This window comes from Erinaceus europaeus, chromosome 17 (genome assembly GCF_950295315.1).
Source record: "Erinaceus europaeus chromosome 17, mEriEur2.1, whole genome shotgun sequence".
NCBI classification, from domain to species: domain Eukaryota; kingdom Metazoa; phylum Chordata; class Mammalia; order Eulipotyphla; family Erinaceidae; genus Erinaceus; species Erinaceus europaeus.
Window position 1 is genome coordinate 39892054 of NC_080178.1, and position 27022 is coordinate 39919075.

General features: G+C 38.7%; 1 protein-coding gene across 3 annotated transcripts in view; it reads left to right on the plus strand.

Moving 5' to 3' along the window:
- RSF1 (remodeling and spacing factor 1) overlaps positions 1-27022 on the plus strand; it is a 147955-nt gene that overhangs the window by 67042 nt on the left and 53891 nt on the right. The window contains exons 5-8 of one of the 3 annotated variants that reach the window (XM_060176694.1): positions 1989-2143; positions 17510-19251; positions 21146-21346; positions 24940-25044. In XM_060176694.1, the coding sequence (XP_060032677.1) occupies positions 1989-2143; positions 17510-19251; positions 21146-21346; positions 24940-25044 (2203 nt within the window). Of the gene's footprint in view, positions 1-1988; positions 2153-17509; positions 19252-21141; positions 21347-24939; positions 25045-27022 lie in introns of those variants that run through there. The other 2 variants (XM_060176695.1, XM_060176696.1) reach the window with 2 other exon arrangements.

Here is a 27022-nt window from a genome sequence, read left to right on the forward strand (position 1 = left end):
CTGTAGTTCAGAGCTCTCTTATCCTCTTCCTCCTATCACTTATCCCCCACTGGAAGTATTGCTCAAAGTTGTTATGGGGGTGCAGAAGAAAGGAGTTTTGGCTTCTGTAATTCTGTTTTTCTGCTGGATTTGGGCATTGACAGATTGATTCATACCACTAGCCTGTTTCTGTCTTTCCCTACTGGGCTAGAGCTCCCGACAGGTGAGGTTCTAGCACACATTGGTGAAATCGTCTGCCTGGAGAAGTTAGGGTGAAATCATGGTAGTGTCTGCAACTTGGTTACTGCAACATGGTAGCAGTAACAAATGCTAGAGAAGTTGTGGGGACAAAGGAACACTCCTGCATTGCTGGTGGTAACTTGATCCAACCCTTGTGAAGAGCAGTCTGGAGAACTCTCAGAAGGCTAGAAATGGACCTTCCTTATGACCCAGTAATTCCTCTCAGAGGGATATATTCTAAAGAGTCAAACACACCCATCCAAAAAGATATGCGTTACATTTATGTTCATAGCAGCAGAATCTCTTTTTTTTTTTATTTCTTTATTGGAGGATTAATGTTTTACAGTCGTCAGTAAATACAATAGTTTGTACATGTATAACATTTCTCACTTTTCCACATAACAGTACAGCACCCACTAGGTCCTCTGTCATCCTTTTCCAGGACTGTACTCTATCACCCACTCACCCCACAGTCTTTCACTCTGGTGCAATAGACCAACTCCAGTACAGGTAGCAGCATATTAAAAAAAATTTTTTTTTGTTTTTTAAAAAATATTTATCCCTTTGTTGCCCTTGTTGTTTTTTTATTGTTGTAGCAATTATTGTTGTTATTGATGTCGTTGTTGGATAGGACAGAGAGAAATGGAGAGAGGTGGGGAAGACACAGAGGAGGACAGATAGACATCTGCAGACCTGTTTCACGACTATCCTGTCCAGCAGCAGAATTTCTAATAGCCAAAACCTGGAAGCAACCCAGGTTCCCAACAACAGATGAATGGCAGTCAGAATTGAATCAGTTTATAATTTTGATACATTAAATCGTTAGGCTAAAGAAAACATAGACTAAAATTTAGGCAGTTATAGAACTTAAAAAATTCAATCTATTTTTTCCCCTGGCATATTGAATCAATAGTGATTTATAAGATGTTAACAGTATAGTTTCACAAAGCTCCTATCACCAAAGGATTGTTTCCCCACCCAAATGCATTGAACCTGAAATACAGTGAACCTGAAAACACCCTCCCCAGGGAGTCCTTTACTTTGATGCAATATACCAAACCTAGTTCAAGTTTTACTTTGTTTTTCTCCTTTCTGTTCTTAATTCTGAGCTTCTGTCTGAGTGAGATTATCCCATTTTCACCCTTTTCTTTCTGGTTTATCTCACTTAACATAATTCCTTTAAGCTCCATCCAAGATGAGATGAAGAAAGTGAATTCACCATTCTTAATACCAGACTGATAATCCATTGAGTATATACCACAACTTACTCTGCCACTCATCTGTTGTTAGACCCCTGGGTTGTTTCCAGGTTTTGTCTATTATAAATTGTGCTGCTGTGAACATAGGTATGCACAGATCTTTTTGGGAGGATGTGTTTGTTTCCTTAGGATATATCCTCAGGAGAAGGGTTGCAGGGTCATAAGTTAGGTCTATTTCTAGCCTTTTGAGAGTTCTCCAGACTGCTTTCTGCAGGAGTAGGACCAAATTACATTCCCACCAACAGTGTAGGAGAGAGAGTTCTTTACCCTACAACCTGTCTAGAATTTGTTACTATCCTTTTTAATATATGACATTCTTACAGTAATGAAGTAGTATCTCATTGTCTTTATTTGTATTTCTCTCATAAGGATACTAGTATATGTGGTTTTTTTTTAAGTTGAACCTAATTGTTTTTGATGTTCTTAATGTATTTTTCTTTTTAAAATTGGTGTGCTGTCTGAAAATTACTTGAACAAAATCTTCTAATGTTGTCTTCTTTCTTTCTTTAGAAATAGAAATGAGTTGGCTGAGACTCTTACACTCCTAAAAGCACAAATTGATCCTGTACTATTGAAAAACTGTAGCCAACAGGACATCTCCTCTCGGGAAAGTCCCAACATAGAGGATGAGGAAACTAAAAAGGAGGAGGAAACACCTAAACAAGGTTTCTTTTGTGTGTTTTGTTTTGTAATTTCTTTTCTTCTACTTCCATTCCCAAGTATATTAATATGAATTCTATTTCTGTTGGAATATTGATACACTTTCATTTAAAAGGAAGTTTATTTGCTTTTTCTATTTGATAATATTACTGAATAATTTTTGTAGCTCTTTTTGGGAAAAAAACTATTTGTTAACTTTTATAAAAGTTTTATAAACTTTTTCTAATTTAAGAATATAATGTTACTTAGTATAAACTCTTGTAATTTTATAGTAAATTATACATGACATATAATTCATCTTAACTATTTTAATGTGTCTAATTCTGTGGCACTCAGTATATCCACATTACTGTATAAGCTATCAACATTGGTACAATGCCCTTGAAACACTAGCTTCTCATCACCCCCCCCCACCCCCTGGTGTTTACTATTTTTATTTATTTATTTATTTATTTATTACCAGAACACTGTTCAACACTGACTTATGGTGGTGCAGGGGACTGAACCTGGGATTTTGAAGCCTCAGGCATGAGATTTTCTTTGCATAACCGTTGTGATATCTACCCCTGCCCCTATTCTATTTTCTTTCTCCATTAATTTTACTACTTCAGTAGCGTTATATTAGAGAAATCGTACAGTGCTTGCTTGTTTGTGACTGGCTTATTCCCTTGTGTTGTCCGTGATGTGCCCAAGTGGTGCCAGGGCTTAGGCCCAGGGCCTGTTGCATAGTAAGATGCAAGCTCTACCAAGTGAGCTCTTTGCCAGACCAAATAATTACAGTTATTTACCCTGATTTTTGTTTCTCTTCTTTTTTTTTTTTTTTGCTTCCAGGGTTGTTGCTCGGGCTCGGTGCCTGTACTATGAATCCACTGCTCCTGGAGGCTTTTTTTTTTTTTTTAATTTTCTTTATTGGGGAATTAATGTTTGCATTCAACAGTAAATACAATAGTTTGTATATGCATAACATTTGTCAGTTTTCCATATAGCAGTACAACCCCCACTAGGTCCTCTGTCATCCTTCTTGGATCTTTTTTTTCTTTTAATTTATTTTTTTATTGGAGAATTAATGTTTTACATTCAACAGTAAATACAATAGTTTATACATGCATAACATTCCCCAGTTTCCCATTTAACAATACAACCCCCACTATGTCATTTATTATCCTTCATGGACCTGTATTCTCCCAACCCACCCACCCCAGAGTCTTTTACTTGGATGCAATACCTTCTTGGATCTTTATCCCCCCCAGACTCTTTTACTTTGGTACAATCTGCCAATTCCAATTCAGGTTCTACTTGTGTTTTCTTTTCTGATCTTGTTTTTCAACTTCGGCCTGAGACTGAGATCATCCCATATTCATCCTTCTGTTTCTGACTTACTTCACTTAACATGAATTTTTCAGGGTCCATCCAAGATCGGCTTCTTCTTCTAGCGTTTGCCCTTCTTCCGAAGCCGGTCAACAGCGTCAGGTTGAGCCTGATGTAAAGTTTCGAGACCTCCTTTGAATCTGGAGAGGTTGCAGTCGTTGACTATGTGGGTCATAGTCTGTCTGTAGCCGCAAGGGCAGTTCGGGTCGTCTCTGTCTCCCCAGCGATGGAACATAGCGGTGCACCAGCCATGGCCTGTTCGATAGCGATTGAGGAGGGCCCAATCATAACGTGCTAGGTCAAAGCCGGGTTGACGCTTGCAGGGGTCTGTGATGAGGTGTTTGTTCTTTACCTCAGCTGACTGCCAACTCTGTTTCCAAGAGTCTGGAACATAGAAGTTCAGTGTAGGCGTAGGGGACCAGATTGGGTGACGAGATGTCAAGCGTTGGATAGGGTGGGCGAAGATATCCTCGTATATTGGCAGGTCCGGTCGAGCGTAGACGTGGGAAATGAACTTAGATGATGCCGCATCCCGACGAATATCTGGCGGGGCGATGTTGCTAAGAACTGGCAGCCATGGAACCGGGGTGGAACAGATGGTTCCAGAAATTATCCTCATGGAGGAATATAATTTGGAATCGACCAAGTGGACATGGGGGCTACGGAAGCATACTGGGGCACAGTATTCTGCAGTGGAATAGCATAATGCCAGAGATGATGATCGTAGTGTGGAAGCACTCGTGCCCCATGAGGAGCTGGGCAGTCTTGCAATGATGTTATTCCTTGCGCCCACCTTTGCTGCAGTTTTTATGAGATGTTCGTGAAATGACAGAGTGCGATGGAGAGTAACGCCAAGATAGACTGGCTGGGCTTCATGCCGTATTCTCATATCGCCAAGCTGCACATTAAGCTCACGCGAGGCCGAGGCATGGTGTAGATGGAAAACAGATGATACCGTTTTTGCAGTGCTAGGGATTAGTCGCCATTTTTTTACAGTAATCAGATATCAGAGACATGTCTTTCGTGAGTGTTTCCTTGAGGATGTCAAACTTGGATGCCTGAGATCAGCTGAAAATGGTGAAGTCACCATTTTTTATAGTTGAGTAGTAAGTACTCCATTGTATATATTTATACCACAACTTGCTCAGCCACTCATCAGTTGTTGGACACTTGGGTTGCTTCCAGGTTTTGGCTATTACAAATTGTGCTGCTAAGAACATAGGTATACACAGATCTTTTTGGATGGGTGTGTTGGGTTCCTTAGGATATATCCCCAGGAGAGGAATTGCAGGATCATAAGGTAAGTCCATGTCTAGCCTTCTGAGAGTTCTCCAGACTGTTCTCCACAGAGGTTGGACCAACTGACATTCCCACCAGCAGTGCAGGAGGGTTCCTTTGACCCACACCCTCTCCAGCATTTGCTGCTGTTAACTTTTCTGATGTATGACATTCTCACAGGAGTGAAGTGGTATCTCATTGTTGTCTTTATTTGCATTTCTCTGACAATCAGAGACTTGGAGCATTTTTTTCATGTGTTTTTCGGCCTTTTGGATCTCTTCTGTGGTGAATATTCTGTCCAAGTCCTCCCCCCATTTTGGGATGGGGTTATTTGTTGTCTTGTTGAGATTTGCAAGTTCTTTGTATTTTCTGGTTATTAGCCTCTTGTCTGATGTACAGCATGCAAAGGTCTTCTCCCGTTTTGTGAGGGGTCTCTTGGTTTGGGTAGTAGTTTCTTTAGCTGTGCAGAAGCTTTTTAATTTGATGTAGTCCCATAGGTTTATGCTTGCCTTAGTCTTCTTTGTAATTGGATTCGTTTCATTGAAGATGTCTTTTAAAATTTATGCGCAAAAGAGTTCTGCCAATATTTTCCTCTTAAGTATCTGATAGTTTCTGGTCTAACATCCAAGTCCCTGATCCACTTGGAATTTACTTTTGTATTTGGTGAAATATGGTGGTTCAGTTTCTTTCTTCTGCATGTTTCAACCCATTTTTTCCAATACCATTTGTTGAAGAGACTCTACGTTCCCCATTTAATAGTCTGAGCCCGTTTGTCCATAGGTGTGGGGGCTTCCTTCTGGGCTCTCAGTTCTATTCCACTGGTCAGTGTGTCTATTCATATTCCAGTTCCAAGCACTTTTGATGACAATGGCCCTATAATACAATTTGAGATCTGGGAGTGTGATGCCTCTGGTTCTGTTCTTTGTTCTCAAGATTGTTTTGGCAATTCTAGTTCTTTTCTGGTTCCAGATAAACATTTGTAGCATTTGTTCTATTCTCCTAAAAAATGTGCTTGGGATCTTGATGGGGATGGCATTAAATTTGTAGACGGCTCTCTCTCTCTCTCTCTTTTAAAAATGTTTATTTATTTTGTTGTCCTTGTTTTTATTATTGTTGTAGTTATTGTTGTTGATGTCGTCATTTTGGGTAGGACAGAGAAATGGAGAGAGGAGGGGAAGACAGAGATGGGGATAGGAAGACAGACACCTGCAGTCCTGCTTCAGCACCTCGGAAGCAACTCCCCTGCATATGGGGAGCCGGGGGCTCGAACCGGGGTCCTCACTTCTGTCGTTGTGCATTGCGGCACATGCGCTTAACCTGCTGCGCTACTGCCCGGTTCCCAACATGAATTTTTCAAGGTCCATCCAAGATTGGCTGAAAAAAAATGAAGTCACTTGTTTTTCATAGCTGAGTATACCATTGTGTATATATACCACAACTTGTTCAGCCACTCATCTGTTGTTGGACATCTGGGTTGCTTCCAGGTTTTGGCATTTACAAATTGTGCTGCTAAGAACATATGTGTACACAGATCTTTTTGAATGGGTGTGTTGAGTTCCTTAGGATATATCCCCAGGAGAGAAATTGCAGGATCATACGGTAGGTCTGTTTCTAGCCTTCTGAGACTAGAGGCTTTCTTTTCCCCCTTGTGTTGCCCAGGTTGTTTTATCGTTGTTGTGGTTATTATTGTTGTTCTTGTTGTTGTTGGATAGGACAGAGAGAAATCGAGAGAGGAGGGGAAGACAGAGACCTGCCTCACCACTTGTGAAGAAGTATCACCCCTTGTAGGTGGGTAGCTGGGGACTCGAACTGGGAACCTTATGCCGGTCCTTGCGCTTTGCACCATGTGTGCTTAACCTGCTGCGCTACCGCCCAACCCCTTATCTTGATTTTCTGAAGTTTGTAATTTGCTGAACATAGAAGATCATGTCCTAAATTACGTAGACAAAAAGAAAGCCAATAGCAATTGTATCTAACAATTTAGTGAATACCATTATTGATAATGTACCTTTTAATGAAGGGAAGTAATTTAGTTTCCTTATATTTTCTTTTTACGTCTCTTTTATTTCATTTATATCTTGGAATCAATATGTTATTTTTAGAAACTTTTAGCTTAGTGCAGTAACTTCTTCAAAGCAGAAATCAACAATTCTGGCTATTTATCTATGTTACAGTGTTTCCAGAAGGATAACTCATTATGTAGGGTGCCTGTTATGCCATGTGTGCGGCCCAGACCCAGATCCAGTTACCGGCACCTTGTGGGAAATGCTATGGTAACAGTGATGTTTTGGTGTTTTGGTCTTCATCCCCCACTCTCTCTTCTCTTCATCCCTCTCCAACAATGGTTTTCTTTTCCTTCTCCTCCTCTCCTCCTCCTCTTCCTTTTCCTCCCCCCCTTGTCCTCCTCCTCCTCCTCCTCCTCCTCCTCCTCCTTCTTCTCTCTCTCTCTGAATGGGAAAAAATGGTCTGAATGATGAAATGCTGTATGTGTTCCCACATTAAAAAAAAAGAGAGAGAGATGGTGGACTGGGTTGAGCTGTACTTGGTAGAGCATGCATACCTCTATGCACAAGGACCTGGGTATAATACCCCAGTCTCCACCTGCAAGAGGAAAGCTTCACAATTGGTGAAGCAGAGCTTCAGGTCCATCTCATCCTCTCTCCCACTTTCTCCCCTTCCCTCCCCTTCTCTCTATCTATCTTATCAAAAGATTATTTAAAAAAGAAGGAAAAGTGAAGGCTGAATTAACATTAGATTATGTAAGCAATCCTGAGAAAAGGTATGAATGAAAATACGGATTTGATTAATAAAAATCAGGTTAACTGTCAGTCTTGTTAAAGAAAGGGAATTATTGGACATGGTACAAGTTGAGACTTCTGGGCTAACGAGCAAGAAGTTTTTTTGCCTCCGTGGTTATTGCTGGGGCTCGGTGCCTGCACTACGAACCCAGTGCTCCTGGAGGCTGTTTCTCATATTTTGTTGCCCTTGTTGTGCTTGTTGTAGTTGTTATTGTTATCATAGCTGTTGTTGCTGTTGCATCAGACAGAGCGAAATGGAGAGAGGAGGAAAGGAAGACCTGTAGACCTGCTTCACTGCTTACAAAATGACCTCCTGCAGGAGGGGAGCCAGGGGCTCAAACCGGAATCCTCATACCAGCCCTTGCGCTTTGCGCCATGTGCGCTTAGCCCACTGTGCTACCGCCTGACTTCCCATGAGCAAGTTTCTTAAAAGTTTAAAAAGAAGGGGGCCAGGCGGTAACTCAGTATTAGGTTAAGCGCACATGATGTGAAGTGCAGCAACCAGCATAAGGATCCTGGTTTGAGCCCATGGCTCCCCACTTGCAGGAAAGTCACTTTACAAACAGTGAAGCAGGTCTGCAAGTGGCTTTCTCTTCCCTTCTGTTTTCCTCTCTTCTCTCGATTTCTCTCTGTCCTATCCAACAACGATAGTAATAGTAACGTGTGTGCTCAGCTGGGTGCGCCACTGCCTAGTTTTCTTACCCTCTTCACTTTCTCTATACTTCAGCCAACATGCCTACTCTGAAAAAAGATGATATTAACACCTTTCCTGAGTACGCTGGTTTAGAAAGGAGACCCAATGTCTAAGTGAAAGGTCTGACCTCAGCTTTTAAAAAACTGTCTGTATTTTAAGAAGATATTGGTTTTATTGGTTTGGTTAGGAGAAGGAACTTCTGCCTCATGGTTTCTATTTTCCGATAATAGACATTTTGAGAATAATGAAGATTATGATTTCTGGAGAAAAAATAGACTACTGGGCAGTATCATTGTCTCCAGTATGGCTGGTAGCCATAAATTTGCTGTAATTCCAATTTTAATCCTTTCTGTATCTCCAGTATTTGGGGGGGGGGGATACTAGAAGTATCTAGTCTGCTCATGGCAGCTAAGTCTTACCCAGTAAACTTCTTGGTGCATCTCATTGGTCAGAACTGATTCTTTGTTGTTCTCTTGTGGGAAGCACTGTGCTCCTCTAAGGAAAACAAAAGTTTTCTTTAACAACAAAGTAGATAATCATTCATCGACAGGTAGCAATATCCCCTATTGTTAAGTTACACAAAACATTCAATGTTTTATTACATAGTAATTCATTTTGAGATCATTGGAAAAACACATACGAAGTGATGGACAAATAACTGACTTAGCTCTAAAATCACATAGTAGTGACTGAGAGAGAGAGTTCACAGAGTAGAGCCATATATATTACTAGTCACCTTACCTCGTTTGAGGCCTTGGTTCCATCCCTACTACCACACTGGAAACACTGTGACAACACCAGCAAGCCTCCATAATGGTAATACAGTGCTGTTGTGTATGTGTCTATTCTCATCCCTTCCTCCATCCCTTCTTTCCTTTCTTCCTTCCTTCTTTGCTTTCTTCCCTGTCGGCCATATGTGTTATCAGGCTTGAACTCCAGGACCTCATGCCTGAGAGTCCAACACTTTTTTTTTTAACTTTATTTATAAAAAGGAAATGCTGTCAAAACCATAGGATAAGAGGGGTTCAACCCCACACAGTTCCCACCACCAGAACTCTGTATCACATTCCCTCCCTTAATAGCTTCCCTATTCTTTATCCCTCTGTGAGTATGGACCCAGGGTCATTACAGGGTGCAGAAGGTGGAAGGTCTGGCTTCTGTAATTGTTTCCCTGCTGAATGTTGGACATTGGCAGGCTGATCCATACTTCCAGCCTCTGTCTCTCTCTCTCTCTCTCTCTCTCTCTCTCTCTCTCTCTCATTGGGCAGAGCTCTGGGGAAGCGGGTCTTCAGGACACATTGGTGGGGTTGTCTGTCCGGGGAAGCCCGGTTAGCTTCATGTTAGCATCTGGAACCTGGTGGCTGAAAAAAGAATTAACACATAAAACCAAACAAATTGTTGACTAACCATGAACCTAAAGGCTGGAATATTGCAGATGAAGATCTGGGGTCTCTGTTTTGAAGACAGCTAGTAGGACCATTTTAGTTACATTCCAAAGGGCCCATGACTATACTAGTTTTTCCCTGAACCTGACCTCTGATATGTAAGTGGACCCAAGTTATTGTCTGTGGAGCTGGATCAGGGAAGAGAGTAGCTCCCAAATATGGGAAAGGTGCATAAATATTGTTGACTGTAAACCCCACTGATTTGATAGGGGGGCCATATTCAGCTTAAGAGTCTATGTATCCTCTGCATCCCTGTAGGTCTGAGCTCTCATTTCTATGGTCATGGGTAGTAACGTTCCAAGCTGCCCCAATTTCAGGGCCCATGTTCCTCAGGTGGTAGATAGAGTATGTTATCCAGCCTCCCTTTGGAGGATGGAACATTCTCTACCGTTGTTGATCCAAGTTGAGGGCAAGGTCCTATGGGGGCCCACATATGGGTCTATTGTGTTGCTCCTGATAAAGATGAACAGTGACAATGGAGAGAGGGATCTATTCCAGGTCTAGATCCATCATGTATGTGTGGGAATCTCAAGAGTCCAACATTTTTATCCACTTCACCACTTCCCAAGTTGATCTCACTTTTTCTTTCTTTTATTATTTTTTTTATTGTGTTTATTTATTTATTGGATAGAGACAGCCAGAAATTGATTAGAATGGGGTTGATAAGAGAGGGAGAGAGACAGAGACACCTGCAGCCCTGCTTCATCACTCACAAAGCTTTCCCCCTGCAGGTGAGGACTGGGCTCGGATCTGGGTCCTTGCACACTATAATGTGTGCATTCAACCAGGTGCACCACCATCCAGCCCCAATCTCACTTTTTCTAAATGTAAAGAAGAAAAGACTTTGATTAGGGCAGTGGTGTTGTACATGCTAAACATTCAAGTGCTGACTTAAAATTCTGTAGTTGAAGGGCAGGGGTGCATAATGAATGGCTAATACAAACATGCCTGATCCTCTGATGTCCCAGGTTCAATCTCCATAAGCCAAAGATTATGCTGTGCTCTATTCAAAACAAACAAACAAACAAACAAAAATCTATAGTTGATAGCACTTCTCTTGAATCACCATTCCATGTCTATTAAGGAGTATAGCCATTTTCTCTCTCCTTTTTTAAAATGGAGTATAGGGATTACATTCAGGACCTTGTGCTTATACTCTACAACTGAGTTCAATTTTTATTTTATGTTTTATAAGATGGTTGAGAAAGTGAGGGAGAGGAAAATGGAGAAACACAAAGTACCTCTCTCTGTCCTTGGTGCTCTTCAGATGTGGAAGGTACATGTCCTGTCCTCTGAACTATTTCCCCAGCTCAACATCGTAATGTGTGAAGTGAATGCACTTCTAATAGAATTTTGTTGATTCAGATTTTATATCTCATACACATTTGAAAAATTTGCTATTTCTTTTTAATAGATTTTTAAAAACTGTTATGATTGGGCTTAAATAGTTTTATTGTGATTTATCTGTACTATACATGGTTTTAGATATATATCCGTATAAGCTGTGGGAGTTTGAATAATAATTGTCTTATTTTTCTCATAAGATAACCAAGCCAAACAAAGAATGCTATGGATTTAACTTTTTTAGAATAAGGGAAAATAAGCTAGTAAAGAAGAATAGTTGAGGTGTTGGACAAGCTGCTTTTAGTTTTTTTGGTGGAAGAGTAAGTGTCTGTGGCATATCCCACGATACATTTCTAGTTCAGTGGGCATTAGTCGTGAATGCCAGAGGTAGTTTTTTGTTTGTTTGTTTGTTTTTGTTTTTGTATTTTAATCTAGAAACTTGAACCTAGTATTATTCTTGTTTTTTGTCCTGTGTCAAGCCCCAATTTTTTCTACTTTATTTATTTATTTTAAATTTTTTATTTATAAAAAGGACACACGGACAAAACCATAGGATAAGAGGGGTACAACTCCACACAGTTCCTGAGAGGAGGCCTGATAGTGACTAAAGAGTCATTGTTAAAGTATGCCAGTCTCTCTGGACAGAGTCTGAAGTGAAGAGCACTGAGGTCGTACTCATTACGTTGATTAGGTTGATCATCAGATGCAATATCATTTGGTATTAATTGAGAGAAGCACGCTGGAAAGTGAGCCCCACTGTAGAGGTTCCAGGACTGGGGGAAATATAGGCTTTATAGAGGAAGCAGGATGTTCCTGCTGTCTTAAGGTATAAGAAGACAATAGATAGTTATTGCTGTAATCAAATTATTTGGCAATTGAGTTTACTTTGAATATCCCTTTCTTAGGATTTGCTGTATCATATAAAATATCACCATAATTTATGTTCTTTGACATTATTTGTATGTAGCTGTGTCTTAGAGTAATGCCACTGGTTGCTTCTGTTCTCCCTAGTCTAAGCTTTTAAGAGAGTCAACATTTCAAAGATTTAGCCTATGGTCTGTGCATTAACAAGGTTGAGACATTCAATCAATTTTCCCCCTCTCATATTAATTAAGTAGTGATTTATATGACTACAAGTTAATAGGAGTGTACATAAACACCATTACTACCACCAAAGGACTGTGTCCCATCTCCCCCCCCCCCCCCAACTGAAGCCGAGTATCTACCCTCACCCTCCACCCAGAGATTTTTACTTTGGTGCCCTACTCCAAACTCAGTCAAATTCTGCTTTGAGTTTACCTTTCTGTTCTTCTTCCTCAATTTCTGTTTATGAGTGGGATCATCCCATACTTCTCTTTGTCTTTCTGACTTAGCTCACTTAACATAATTCCTTCTAGCTCCACCCAAGATGAGTCAGAGAAGGTGAGTTCATTGTTCTTCATAGCTGCATCCTAGTATTATTCTTTATTTTTTTCTGCTGTATGGTTACTCAAGTCAAAATAAACTCAAATAACTAAACAGAATTTTCTCACTCATTAACCCCAGATAAAAGCAGTGTCATTTTATCTTGGGTTAGAGTCACAATGAGACCCAGGGATACATTTTCTAGGGGATGGAGTTTGGGTTATCTATAAAGTTATAGCCAGTAAACTCTTAGTATTATGTTGAAGTTGTTTTTTAAAACATGAATCTATGGGAGTTGGGAGGTTGTGCAGCGGGTTAAGTACAGGTGGCACAAAGCGCAAGGGCCATCAGAAGGATCCTGGTTCAAGCCTCCTACCTGCAAGGGGGTCGCTTCACAGGTGGTGAAGCAGGTCTGCAGGTGTCTGTCTTTCTCTCCCCCTCTCTGTCTTCCTTTCCTCTCTCCATTTCTCTCTGTCCTTTCCAATAACGACGACATTAATAACAACAATAAAAACAAGGGCAACAAAAGGGAAGATAAATAAATATAAAAAAAATTTTTTTAAACTGAGTCTATGTTGCAATGAGTGGGACTGCTAAGTCAACTTTTTTTTTAAGTGAGCTTGACTTGTATTGAACCACTATACAAATAACAACAACAACATACATCTGTAATTCAGGCAAAGAAAGAGTAAAACTAAAAGATAACCATTAATTCCCACTTTAAATTCATCCCAAAATAAAAAAATTGCAGCTGCTACCAACTTATAGTAGAGTCTAGTTTTTCAATGGAAAATATATACACTAACTCGCTAAAAATAAATAAATAAAATTTTACCATAGCAAGAGTCATTTTAATTTTAGCTATTCAGATTTAATGTTGATAGCATTTAGTATCTCTCTTTGTGTTAAACTGTTTGCTAAATTCTCTAGAGAGTTAGAAAGGCAAGATAAGCCCTTTCCCTGGGTTTGAAAGTTTGATTTGTTTAGGCGTTACAGTAAAAGTTTAGACCAGCATATTAAAAAGGTGCTTCTTAGTGGGAAATGATATGGAATTATTGCATTCGAAAAAGCAGATTTTCCTTTATTTTTCTCCTGTGTTTGCATAGTTCAAAACATCAAACGTCATGATAAAGAGAATTTAAAACAGGTAACAACAACAGTAGCACCAACAGAAGTCTTAAAATTATGGGCACTAATCATTCTTGCCAGGGGTTAGGAAAAAAGTTATCTTCAAGTGTCACATTATTTTTCTTTAATTTTTTAAATTCATGGGCTATGTAGAGAAAAGTCTTACAGATAGATACATCTCTTATTACTGAAACTTCAGAAAGATAATTGAAGTTTTGTCTCATCTCTCCTTTAAAACAACTTTTGAGATTTCCTTTAAAATTATATTTATATATACTCATTTACATAAACAGTATAACTATAAATTGCTAAAAAATGCTGTCAACTTTTACAGTGGGAAATGGAAGACATAAATTAGAAAATCAGTTACATCTCTAGTTTTGTTGTTTGTTGTTTGTTTTGTTTTCTTTTATCAGACCACTCTCAGCTCTGGCTTTTGGTGGTGTTGGGAATTGAACCTTGAACCTTTGGTACCTCAGGCATGAAAGTCTTTTTTTGCATAACCATTAAGCTTTTTCCCTAGCCAGGAATCTCTAGTTATTTTAACCTTATATAATTGCAAATATAAAGAGGAAGGAACAGTTCCAGTACTCTAGTCTCAGGACTTTGAATGGCTCTTGAGTTTCCCTGTATTCTTTTTCTTTTCAATTTAGGTATCAATTTATTGAGTAAATATTTTTATTACTTTATTATATTATACTGTATTATATATTATTATTTATTATTAGGTTATCATTGGGGCTACGTGCCTGGACTATGAATCCACTGCTCCTGGAAGCCATTTTTTTTTCGTTTTATTGGACAGTTCAGAGAGAAATTGAGAGGGAGAAGGGGAGATTAAGACACCTGCAGATCTGCTTCACTGCTTGTGAAGCAACCCTAGTAAAGGTGGGGAGCTGGGGGCTCAAACCAGGATCCTTGCAGAGGTCCTTGCACCATTTCTCTCTGTCCTATCCAACACCAACATCAATAACAACAACAATAAAAAAACAAGGGCAGCAAAAGGGAAAATAAATATTAAAAAAAAAAAAGAAAACCATAGGATAAATCAGAGTGGTATAACCACACAATTCCCACCACCAGAACTCCTTATCCTATCCCATCCCCTCCCTTCCCCTCCTCTCTCCTCCCCTACTCTACCCTCTCCTCCCCTCTCTTCTCCTTCCCTCCCCTCCCGTCCCTTCCCCTCCATCTCCCCTCTCCTTGCTCTCCCCTTACCCTTCCCTCTCCTTCTCCTCCCCTCCTCATCCCCTCTCCTCTCCTTCCCTCATAGCTTCCCTATTCTTTTTTTTTTTGCCTCTAGGGACTCGATGCCTGCATTATGAATCCATTGCTCCTGGAGGCCGTTTTTTCCCATTTTGTTGCCCTTGATGATCGTGTTATTGTTACTGTTGCCGTTGATGTTGTTGTTGGATAGGAGACAGATAAAAATCGAGAGAGCGTTGGGGAGAACGGGGAGAGAAAGATAGATACCTGCAGACCTGCTTCACTGCTTGTGAAGTGACTCTCCTGCAGGTGGGGAGCCAGGGGCTCTAACCGGGATCCTTACGCCCATCCTTGCACTTTGTGCCACATGCACTTAACCTGCTGCTACCACCTGACCCCCAGCTTTCCTATTCTTTTTCCCTCTGGGAGTATGGACCCAAGTGATTGTGGGGTGTAGAAGGTGGGTCTCTTCTATCAAGGGGTTGCCACCTCCCCTTCAACACTCCCTCTCCCCTTTTTCTTTCCTGTCCTTGGATCTAGTATGAAACCACAGTCCATTGAGTCCATTCACCCTATGTAATCCCTCCCTCTGTTTCTTAGGTCATCCTTCTGTGAGTGAGATTATCAGTATAGGTCCTTTTTCTGGTTTATTTCATACATGATTCCCTCTACTTTTATCCATAGCAAAAAGAGAAGATTTAATAATTTCCTTTAGATTTTTTAGTTGTTGACATGACAGTACTTTAGAAATGATGGTTTGTAATTAAAATATTCATTTAAATAAATACTGCAGTTTCATGTTGAAAACATACCCTTTTCCCTCTCATATGTACCCATTTCATTTTTATTTTTAAGGTATACATTATAATTCTAGATCAAAGTTGGTGCCTGAGAATTCAATACTTTATTTGCCTCCCAGACCACTGGGAAGCTTTTTATGTAAAAAATACTTTAAAAAAATTATTTATCATTGGATAGAGACAGAGAGGAATTGAGAAGGGTGGGAGATATAGAGAGGGAGATAGAAAGACACCTGCTTCACCACTCAAGAAGCTTTCCCCCTACAGGTGTGGACCAGGGCCTTGAACCCAGTTTCTTGTGCACTGTAATGTGTGCACCACTATGTGGCCCCCTAAAATTCTAATTGAGTATAAATTGATTTAGATTTCAGGTTTTTTAGTTGTGGACTATGGTAAGGTGATATAAATGGTGATAAAATTAGAAATTAAGGGACTGGATAGGTGGTGCACCTGGCTGAGTTCACATGTTACAGTTTACAATTACCCGGGTTCAAGCCCCTGGTAATTGTATAGAGAGAAAACTTCACAAGTGGTGAAGCAGGGCTCCAGGTATCTCTCTGTTTTTCCTACTCTCTATCTCCCACTTCCTCTCTCAATTTCTGGCTGTCTCTATCTAATAAATAAATAATGATAATAAATTTTTTAAAAAATTAGAACTTAAAGTATTCTGAAAATTCTGTTCAGAATCTTTGAGCAGAACTGTATAGTACATATACAACCTCCTTAATTGAATTCAGAGATTATGCTTCCTACTGAATATGACTTTTGATATATTTAAATGTGCCATATTAGGTACTTCAGATTGAGAAATAGAATTCACTTCAGTTTTTGTAATATAAGAAAGCAGTAATGTTTATTAAAAATGGAGGACTGTGGGAGTCGGGTGATAGCACAGCGGGTCAAGCACACATGGTGCAAAGCTCAAGGACTGGCACAGAGATCCCGGTTCGAGCCCCCGGCTCCCCATCTGCAGGGGAGTCTCTTCACAGGTGGTGAAGCAGGTCTGCAGGTGTCTGTCTTTCTCTCCCCCTTTCCGTCTTCCCCTCTTTCCATTTCTCTCTGTCCTATCCAACAACAACAACATCAATAAGAACACCAATAATAACTACAACAACAAAACAATGGCAACAAAAGGGAATAAATAAATAAATATTTTTAAAAATGGAGGACCATGGTAACAGGATTATATCGACACTTTTTTCTTTTCCTTTATTTTTGAACTTTAAAACAATTTTTTTTTCTATAAGGAATTCTGTTAATTTGAAAACTTGCACAGATTTTATGTTTTTAATTTAAACATAATAGCTATTTTCACATTATTCATATGCTCATATATCTGCATGAATTGTTCTCAGTTATTTATTTATATGTTATTTATTTATATTTATATTTTTGTTTATTATTTATATTTATATTTTTACGAGAAGCTCAACTCTGGCATATGGAAGTGCTGAGTATTAAACCTAGAACCTCTGAATCTCTAACATAAATTTTGTTTTTTGCATAACCATTATGCTTTTTCCTTAGGTATTTATGATTTTCAAAGAATGGCTGTCACTTTATATATCAAATATGGTGTTTTGGAGTATTTTTAGCTATCACTTGCAGTTGAATAAATTGTTAGAGTTGTATAAATACTTGTGTGTGTGTTTAGAACACTGAAGCTTAAAATATCAAGCATAAACTTTACTTTAAATATCAGTAGAAATTTTTCCATCTTAAAATTGTGCTCTATGGATTTAAAATTTTACTTACTGTCAGATTCTTTTTTTCCCCTTTAATTTTCAGATGTCCACTGGCAAGAGCTGCCCCTTTTAATTGTTACCCTTAAAATGTACATATTATTTTAATCATATTTGATAATCTTGGTTGCTCTTATTTATATAAAATATCTTTTGATTTTTAGAGGAGCAGAAGGAAAATGAAAAGATAGAAGGTGAAGAGCCGCCAATAGATTCAGAAAATCATTCTTCATTAAATATGCTAGAAGAGACTACTGTAAAAATAGAAAAAGATGATGTAAGAGAACTTGTGAAACTTCCAGTAATAGTGAAACTAGAAAAACCTTTTCCAGAAATTGAAGAAAAAAATATTATCAAGGAAGAAAGTGATTCCTTCAAGGAAAATGTCAAGCCTATGAAAGTGGAATGTAGAGCAGATACAAAAGATACAAAAAGTAGCTTGGAGAAACTAGAGCCTGAGAGGCAAGAATTTGGAAGCAATATTAAATCTTCGCAAGAAATCGTAGAGAAGCCTACAGACGAAACTGAGAAACTTAAAAATGACCAGCAGGCAAAGATTCCACTGAAAAAAAGAGAAATAAAACTTAGCGATGATTTTGACAGCCCAGTCAAAGGACCTATGTGTAAATCAATTACTCCAACAAAAGAATTTTTGAAAGATGAACTAAAACAAGAAGAAGAGACTTGTAAAAGGATCTCTACAATCACCACTTCAGTTCATGAAGGAAAACAATTGGTAAATGGAGAAGTTAGGGATGAAAAAGTTACTCTAAATTTTAAGATGGAACAAATGGAGACAAAGTTTTATGACACACAGGAAGATAGCTATAGCCCCTCTAGAGACAGAACTGTTATTATTGAGGGAAATGGAGCAGAATCCTTTAATTCTGTAATAACAAGTTTGAAAATAGACGATGTTGAGAAAGAAGTAGTTCCTAAAGGTAATTCATTATCATTGTTAGAGACTCAAAGTCAAAAGGAGCAGTTAGAACAAGTTGGTCTTCCAGAAACGGAAACTTCTCTTGAGACTTCTGCTGTGGCAAAGGATCTCTCCTTAAAAACTGTTTTATCAACCACTGAATCCTGTACTGTGAAAGTTGAAGAGAAGTTTCCACAATGTATAAAGGATAAGCGCCCACCAGTCATAGAATGTCTTGAAAAGTTAGACAAGTCCAAAAAGACTTTTGATAAAGACACGCAAAGACTGAGTCCAATACCAGAGGAGGTATCAAAGAGTACTCTGGAGCTAAAAAGGCCATACTCTCCTGAAGTGCCCAAAATATCTTCACCTCCCATTATGACTGACCACTGTGAGAAACAAGGCTCAAATAAAGAAGTGGTAGGTTGTCAGAACACAGGTTCCGTTGAAGAGCATTCCCAGGAAAAGGGAGACTCAGAAATTCAAAAACAACAAGATTCTGAATCCAAAAAGATGGAAATGGATAATCTGGACAGTGCTCAGACCTCTGGCAGAGAGGGTCCTTCTGAGGCAAAGGGTTCTGTGCAAAAAAGCAAATTTAAGTATAAGTTGATTTCTGAAGAAGAAACCACTGTTTCAGAAAACACAGAGATAACTTCTGAAAGGCAGAAAGAAGGTATCAAATTAACAATTAGGATATCCAGCCGGAAGAAGAAACCTGATTCTCCAGCCAAAATTGTAGAAGCAGAAGCCAAACAGAAGACAGAAAAGGAGGAAGAGAAAGTGAATGTGGGTCGTACTTTAAGGAGGTCTCCAAGAATATCTAGACCAACAGCAAAGGTTGCTGAGATTAGAGATCAAAAAGCCGATAAAAAAAAGGGTGATGGAGATGATGAAGTGGATGAAGAAACAGCAGCTTTACAAAAAACAGACAAGAAAGAAAATTTGAAAAAAATGGAAAAGGATATAAATTCTAAAATCAACAAGGTAAAAAAAAATTTTTTTTTGGTAATTTTTATCAGAATTATTTGCATCTGTATAACTTTTTGCTATTGGCTAAAAATTAGACATTCAAAAATAACTTAAAATACCATCCTATATTGAGATTTCTCTTCTCAGTAGTTATCTCTAGATATTAACTTTGAGACCATATTATAATCTATAAAATGTAGCCTCTTTGTCAACCATTTAAATAATACCAAATCTATTTGATTATGGAATGAAGATTTCCCATAAAAGTTGTTAACAGTTTGGGTTACATCTCTTTTCAGTTCCTTTTCTGTTAATTTCATGTGCATCTCTATAAATACTTACCCATTTACTTTTTTCAAAAGTTATCTTCACTTATCAATGAATCTCTAAATTCTTTCCATGTCAGAAGATACAGTCTACATTTTTGTTGTTAGTGGTCACATAGTTTTCTATAGCATGGCTGTGCCTCAGTTTATTTAATAACGCCCTTATTGATTGACATTTAGGTTGTTTCCAATTTTTCACTATTACAGGCAATGCTGCATTGAAGATCCTTTTGGACATGAGTGAGTATTTCTTTAGAATAGACTCCTAGAATTGGAATTGCTGGGTCAAGGGGTATGTGTATTTTAAGCTTTGATAGCTATTGCTGCATCATCTGGCCAAAAGTGCCACGTGAATGTACCTTCTTGCTACCCATGTATGAGAATGCCTGTTTCCCTCATTTTAATTAATGATTTTAAAAACAAAAATAAAAAATATATATATTATGTAAATCATCTGATTTTCATTATGAGAGAAGGGGAAAGAGAGAGAAGCCAGAGTACCACTCTAGCATGGGTAGTACCTCAGGAATGGAGCCAAGGGCCTCAGGCATTAAGTCTTTGCCAGTAGAGGCATTTTCCTGGTTGCATTGTTTTTCCTATAAACCTCTTATATTCTGCAAAACCTTTTACATTGATGAATTTATTGAAAGTTATCATAATTAATAGCAATTTTTAAAATTTATCAGATTCTTCATTATAAGTGATCCTTTGTTTCCTGAAATACTGAATTTCTTATTTAAAAATTACTTCATATGTACTTCAGATGATTTCAGAATTTGGATGTGGATTTATAATATAGTAACTGAAATATGAGCTTAAAAATAGTAAATCCAGACTACAAAAAGTAGTTTACAACATTGTTAAGGATTTTTTTTTTTTGTTTTTTGTCACCAGAGTTCTCACTGGTGAATTTTTTTTTCTTCTTTTTTTTTTTTTCAACCATACCACTGCTCAGCTCTGCTTTATGGTGGAACTAAGGATTGGACCTGAGACTTCGGAGCCTTGGACATGAGAGCCTATTTGCATAATCATTATGCTGTCTACCCCACCCTCACTGGTGGATTTTTATATGCAGCTATGCCTTACTTAAGAATTGTAATTCATCTCTAATGTAGGAGTTAATGCTTTTGTAGAATAGTGTGTTAGTGCATTTGTTATAGAGCCTTTAAAATATGCTTGACCTTTGACCCAGAATCCTCTTCAAGGAATTTATCCTAATTACATAGGTGTGTGTGAAAAATGATATTTGTAAGAATGTTGTTTATAAAAGTGAAAAATTGGGAAACAACAGCCTAAATGTCTAGTAATAGTTGCTAGGTAATGATCTACTATGCACCTGTCTACAGTGGTATTATGGAATATTTTATGGCTAGAGAAGACTGAAGTTTGAATTCTCTAGTTTATCCTGTACCCCTTTCAGCAAGGAAGAGTTATTTCTAAAACTTAATGGTATATGTGTTCATTGGGAAAAAAAAAAGTTATAGTAACTTTTCTTTGTATATTGAGTAAATTTTATAATATGTAGACAGAACTTTATAACATTCTTCTTATACCAAATTATCCCAATTTTTATTTTACACAAGTTAAAACCCAAGGGCAAAGTTCGATGGACTGGTTCTCGAACACGTGGCAGGTGGAAGTATTCCAGCAATGATGAAAGTGAAGGATCTGACAGTGAGAAATCTGCAGCTTCGGAAGAAGAAGAAAAGGAAAGTGAAGAAGCTGTCCTAGCAGATGATGATGAACCATGCAAAAAATGTGGCCTTCCTAACCATCCTGAACTAGTATGTTTTTGTTTGTTTGTTTTTGTTTTTGTTTGTTTTCTTTTTTCCCTCCAGGGTTAGAGTTGGGGCTTGATACCTGCACTATGAATCCCCTACTCCTGAAACCATTTATCCCATTTTGTTGCCCTTGTTGTTATTGTTGTTGCTGCCATTGTTATTGCTATTGTTATTGGTGGTGTTGGATAGAAAAGAAGAATCGAGAGAGGAGGGGAAGCCAGAGGGGGAGAGAAAGATAGACACCTGCAGACCTGTGGGGAGCCAGGGGATCAAACCAGGAACCTTACACTAGTTCCTGTGCTTTGTGCTATGTGCGTCGAACCTGCTGGGCTACTGCCTCCCCACCTCCTAGTAGACTTTTTTCTATATGAGCAAGATGAACTCCATGGATGATGGAATAGTACTTTGTGTTGTCTATCTGTCTTCCTCTATCCCATCCCTCACCTTTCTCAGAATAGAAAAGAGTTGATCAGGGAAGTCCCATAGTAGGAAATGGGAGTCTGGGTTTGATCTACTGCACTATAAAAAACATAATGAAAACAGATGACTAAAAATTTAAAGAATATAATTTTCCTGTTATCTTATTAAATTAGAACCCTTTAGCCAAGTCAATAATAGAGGTCAGTGACAGCAGCCTGGAAGGTGGCACTGGATTCTCAAGCATAGGGTCCTGAGTTCATCCCTTAGCATTGCATGTGCCGGAGTGATGCTCTGGTTCCCCTCTCTCCTCTTTCTCAAAAAGAATTATTTTTAAAAATAAAGTTAGTAAAGAGTGTGGAGAAATGAGAAGTAAAGTGAGATGAGCAAAAATAATAACATAGATGGAAAAAGCTATACCTCTCTTAGAACACACACAGAGTTTCTGTTTATTGATTATTTTAATTACTGCTCTGAAAGCACTGTTGCTAATTACTGTGCCAAAGAGAATGATTTTGGATACTGAAAATACCAAGTGAGGTGAATTTGTGGTAGTTCTTTTGTCTTTTCTTTTGTTGGTAGAATCAGGAGCTAAAAGGGAAGGGGGAACTAGAGAGGGAGAGACAGCTGCCACACTGCTTCACTACTTACTCATGAAGCTTCCTGCAGGTTGGGGGAACAGTAGCTTTAACTCAGGTCCTTGCTCGTGGCAATATGTGTTTTCTACCAGCTGAATTACTGCCCACCTTTGGTGACTTTTGCTTTTAGAGGGTAGCTCTCAGATATGGCAAAGGTGTAAAAATATATTTTTAAACCCCATCGATTTGATGTGATCTGGGGCCCATATTCAGCTTAGGAGTGTATGTGATCTCTGCATCCCTGTAGATCTGAGCTCACATTCTGTGGTCATGACTAGGAATGTTCCAAGCTGCCCCAATTTCAGGGCCCATCTTCCTCAGGTGGAAAATAGAGTATGTTGTCCATTTTCCCTTCTGGGGATGGAACATTCTCTACCATTATTGATCCACGTTGAGGGCAAGGTCCTATGGGGGCTTGGAAATTTTACATAGTAATAATTATTTTCATGGTATGTTATTTTGCCATTATTATAGGATAGACCATCATTATTTTACAAATACATTATAAAGTTTATCCTATTAGTTATTTCTTAAGTCTGTGTAAGTTTTTATAGAAACACTGATTATTTTCACTATTAAGGTAATATGATGAGAGTAGAATCAGGTTCCCAGGTTAGTCTACTTAATGTTAAGCCCATCTAAACCAACCACTCATATACTTCAAGTATGATGCTAATGTTACTTAATATTGAATTCTGGGTATTGGGCAGTTCATTCCATTGATGTACACTCTCTACCACATTCAGACCTTACCCTATTCACTGCCCTGTGATTTAGCAATTCAGAAGCTACTTTCCGTAGTATACTAAGTTAAACAAATAAAGAAAGTATAGATAATAGGAATTATGCTTATACTGTTAAAGCCTGGAAGGTAGAATGAAATTTGTGATATTAATGAATTAGAACTGGTAACATTAGTATAAACTATTAAAAATTTTATCTTTATTTACTTATTGGATAGAGTCATCTAGAAATTTAGAGGGAAGGGGGATAGAGGGAGACAGAGACATCTGTAACACTGCTTTACCACTCAAAAAGCTTTCCTGCTGCAGATGGAGACTGGGGGCTCAAACCCAGGTCTTTATGCATTGTAACATGCACTTAACCAGGTGTGCCAAAACCCATCTAGTATGAACTTTTCAAAGTTTTATTGTAGAGCAGCAGGGGAGGTGACATACTCGATAAAGTGTAGGACTTTGAATTATGAGTTATAAATTTATTATTTGAAGTTTGAATTATGCCTAGCAGCTAGAGTGATGCTCTGATTCTCCCTCTCTTTATTAAATTATATTGGAACTGGGAGTCGGGTGGTAGCGCAGCAGGTTAAGTGCACGTGGCACATAGTGCAAGGACTGGTTAGGATCCCGATTCAAGCCCCCAGCTCCCCACCTCCAAGGATCGCTTCACAGGCAGTGAAGCAGGTCTGCAGGTGTCTCTCTGTCTCTGTTCCTCTCTATCTCCCCTTTCTCTCAATTTTTCTCTGTCTCTATCCAGTAACAAGGAAAAAAAGCTAATTATATTGGAGCTATATGCGTGTTTACATGGATTGTTAGACATACCTATATTAAAGAATTTTGTTTTATTTTTATTTTCATTTAGTGGGTAGAGACAGAAAAATTGAGAGCTGAAGGGGGCACAGGGAGAAAGACAGAGGCACCTGCAGCCCTGCTTTACCACTTGTAAAATTTTTTCATTGCAGGTGGGGACCAGGGGCTTGAACCTGAGTCCTTATGCAGTATATTTTGAGAGCTTAACCAGTGCTCCACTGCTTGGCCCCTTATTGAAGAATTTTGTTTGCTGAGAGAACTTAATATTGGTTCCTCATAGCTAAGAGCAAATAGCACACAGATCAGTCTGCTCTCCTTCTCTCTCTCACACCAGAGAATTCATTGAGGGATTTGTTGGTTTTTTTGTTTGCTTTTAATCAACAAAAGAGAGAAGAAACCAGAGCATCAGTCTTTCACATGCAATGCTTGGGGTGGAACTTAGGATCCTATCCTTGAGAATCCAACACCTTATCTACTGTGTCATTTCCCAGGCCACTGTATATACATGGTTGATTCTCATATGTAGCCTTTATAGAAAGAGAGTGAGTAGAAACACCATAGTACTCCACCATCCATGACGTTCCTTCTGGTGTTGCCCATCATGCTTCCCTGTGGTGTTGAGGCTGGAATCTAAGACCTCATAAGTGCTAAAATCTGTGGAAGGTATCTTGTGGCTTTAGTTCTTGGTTTCTAAATTGCTTCTTAATTCAGATAGACAAGATCCACACTGAAGCTTTCTCTAGTGCCATGGTACCTCCTATGTGGTGCCAAGGTTTGACTGTTGTCTGAGTGCTGGGCAAAGTCCTTGCCCTACCTGCTATGCAATCTCTCTTGTCCCATTTTTAAACTGTTCAATTGGCCCTAGCATGCCCCCCCCCATTTCAAACCTTGTTTTATTATGCAGGTCTAATACTGTGAAATGTCTTTATTTTAGCCTCTGTAGTGTTAGACTTTCATCACGGTTATGTTGACAGTAATCTGTTCTTTATTTCAGATTCTTCTGTGCGATTCTTGTGACAGTGGATACCACACTGCCTGCCTCCGTCCTCCTCTGATGATCATCCCTGATGGAGAATGGTTCTGCCCCCCGTGCCAGCATGTATGGCCTGGCACACCTTTATTTCTCTACCCCATTGATTTTACATTCAAATTAATAGTAATTCTTGATAGCCACTAAATATTTCTCACCTGCAATGCAATTTATAGTTTACCACCTACTAAATTTCTCTGGAATTATGGGATATTGAAAACTGCCTTTTACTAATCTTTTATATATTCTCTTCATATTTCCCAAAGTAGTTCTCTAATTTTTGTAAATTATAATCTCTTCTTTTTCTCATTCATTAGAGACACAGTGAGCCCTCAAATTTAGATAATATATTGATACAATATATTATTACTTATTTCTTTATCTTTTTTAAATTTCAAAGCCCCCTTTTAAAAAATATTTATTCCATTTTGTTGCCCATATTTTATTGTTGTAATTATTGTTGTTGTTATTGATGTCGACATTGTTGGATAGGACAGGGAGAAATGGAGAGAGGGCGGGAAGACAGAGAGGGGGAGAGACACCTGCAGACTTGCTTCACCGCTTGTGAAGCAACTCCCCTGCAGGTGAGGAGCTGAGGGCTCAAACCAGGATCCTTCTGCCTGTCTTTGCGCTTTGTGCCACATGCACTTAACCCGCTGTGCTACTGCCTAGCTCCCTCAACCCCTTTTTTGGTCAGCAGTTTAAAGATTTTTGTTGCTGTTAACATATATTTTCATGGGAGTAGGTTAAGCGCACATGGTGCAAAGCACAAGGTTTGGTGTAAGGATCTCGGTTTAAGCCCTGGCTCCCCATCTACAGGGGAATCGCTTCATAGGTGGTGAATCAGGTCTGAAGGTGTCTTTCTCTCACTCTCTCTGGCTTCCCCATCTCTCTCGATTTCTCTGTCCTATTCAACAACAACAATAACTACAACAACAATAAAAAGCAAACAAGGGCAACAAAAGGGAAAATAAATTAAAAAAGATTAAAATAAAATCTTAAATAAAATAAAATATATTTTGTTTACTTTTTTTTTAATGAAAGAGAGGGAAAGATACGAAGAACACTAGAGCAAGGCTCAGCTCTGGCTTATAGTGTTACTGGGCTTAAACCTTGGAACTGACAGCCTCAGGCATGGGATCAGTTTATATGGCCATTATGTTGTCTATCCAGCCACCAATAATTTTATAGATATTCTCCAAAATTTCTGACACCACATAAGAGCACTAATGACAGAATGTTAGAACTCCATGATGATGAAGCAGTGCTTTGGTATCTTTTCTATCTCTCTCAACTATAAAGTAAAACATATGACAGGGGTAGGGGAGATAGCATAATGGTTATACAAAGAGAGTCTCATGCCTGAGGCTCCAAAAATCCCAGGTGTAATACCCCCTACACACACACACACACACACCCTGCCATTGCTACCACCATAAGCCAGAGTTGAGCAAAGCTCTGGTAAAAACAAACAAATAAAAACAACTTAGAGCCAGTCAGATGGCTCAGTGGTATTGTGTTTGGAAAAGACCCTAGTTCCATCATCAGCACCTCATTTAAAAAGCTTCCCAACCTGATGTTTGTCTTTTCAAGTTAGTGTTTTTGCTTTTTTGGGGGGTAAGTACCTAGAAATGGGATAACTGGTCCTTACAGAAATGGGATGACTGTTCCTTACAGAATTTCTGTCTTTCAAGAATTATCAGATTGCTCTCTGTAATGGCGGCACCAATTTACATTCCCATCAGCAATGTGAAAGGGTTCCCTTCTTGCCATTTCTGCACATTGCCATTACTTTCTTCTTGTCTTTTGGATTATAAACATTGTCACATTTAATCACTGTAATGAATATACACTGAGCTATTAAACATGTATATATTAAAATGCTATTTTAAACACTGGCTACTGTCAGCTCATCAGACACACACAGGGTGGCAAGTCCATAAATTTCTTTAACATAACTTTCTACTTTATTTCAAAGATACTAGGCTTATTTTCAGTGGATGCACTAGCACTTTTTAAAGTTAATTAAATACAAGGAACAGTTCTG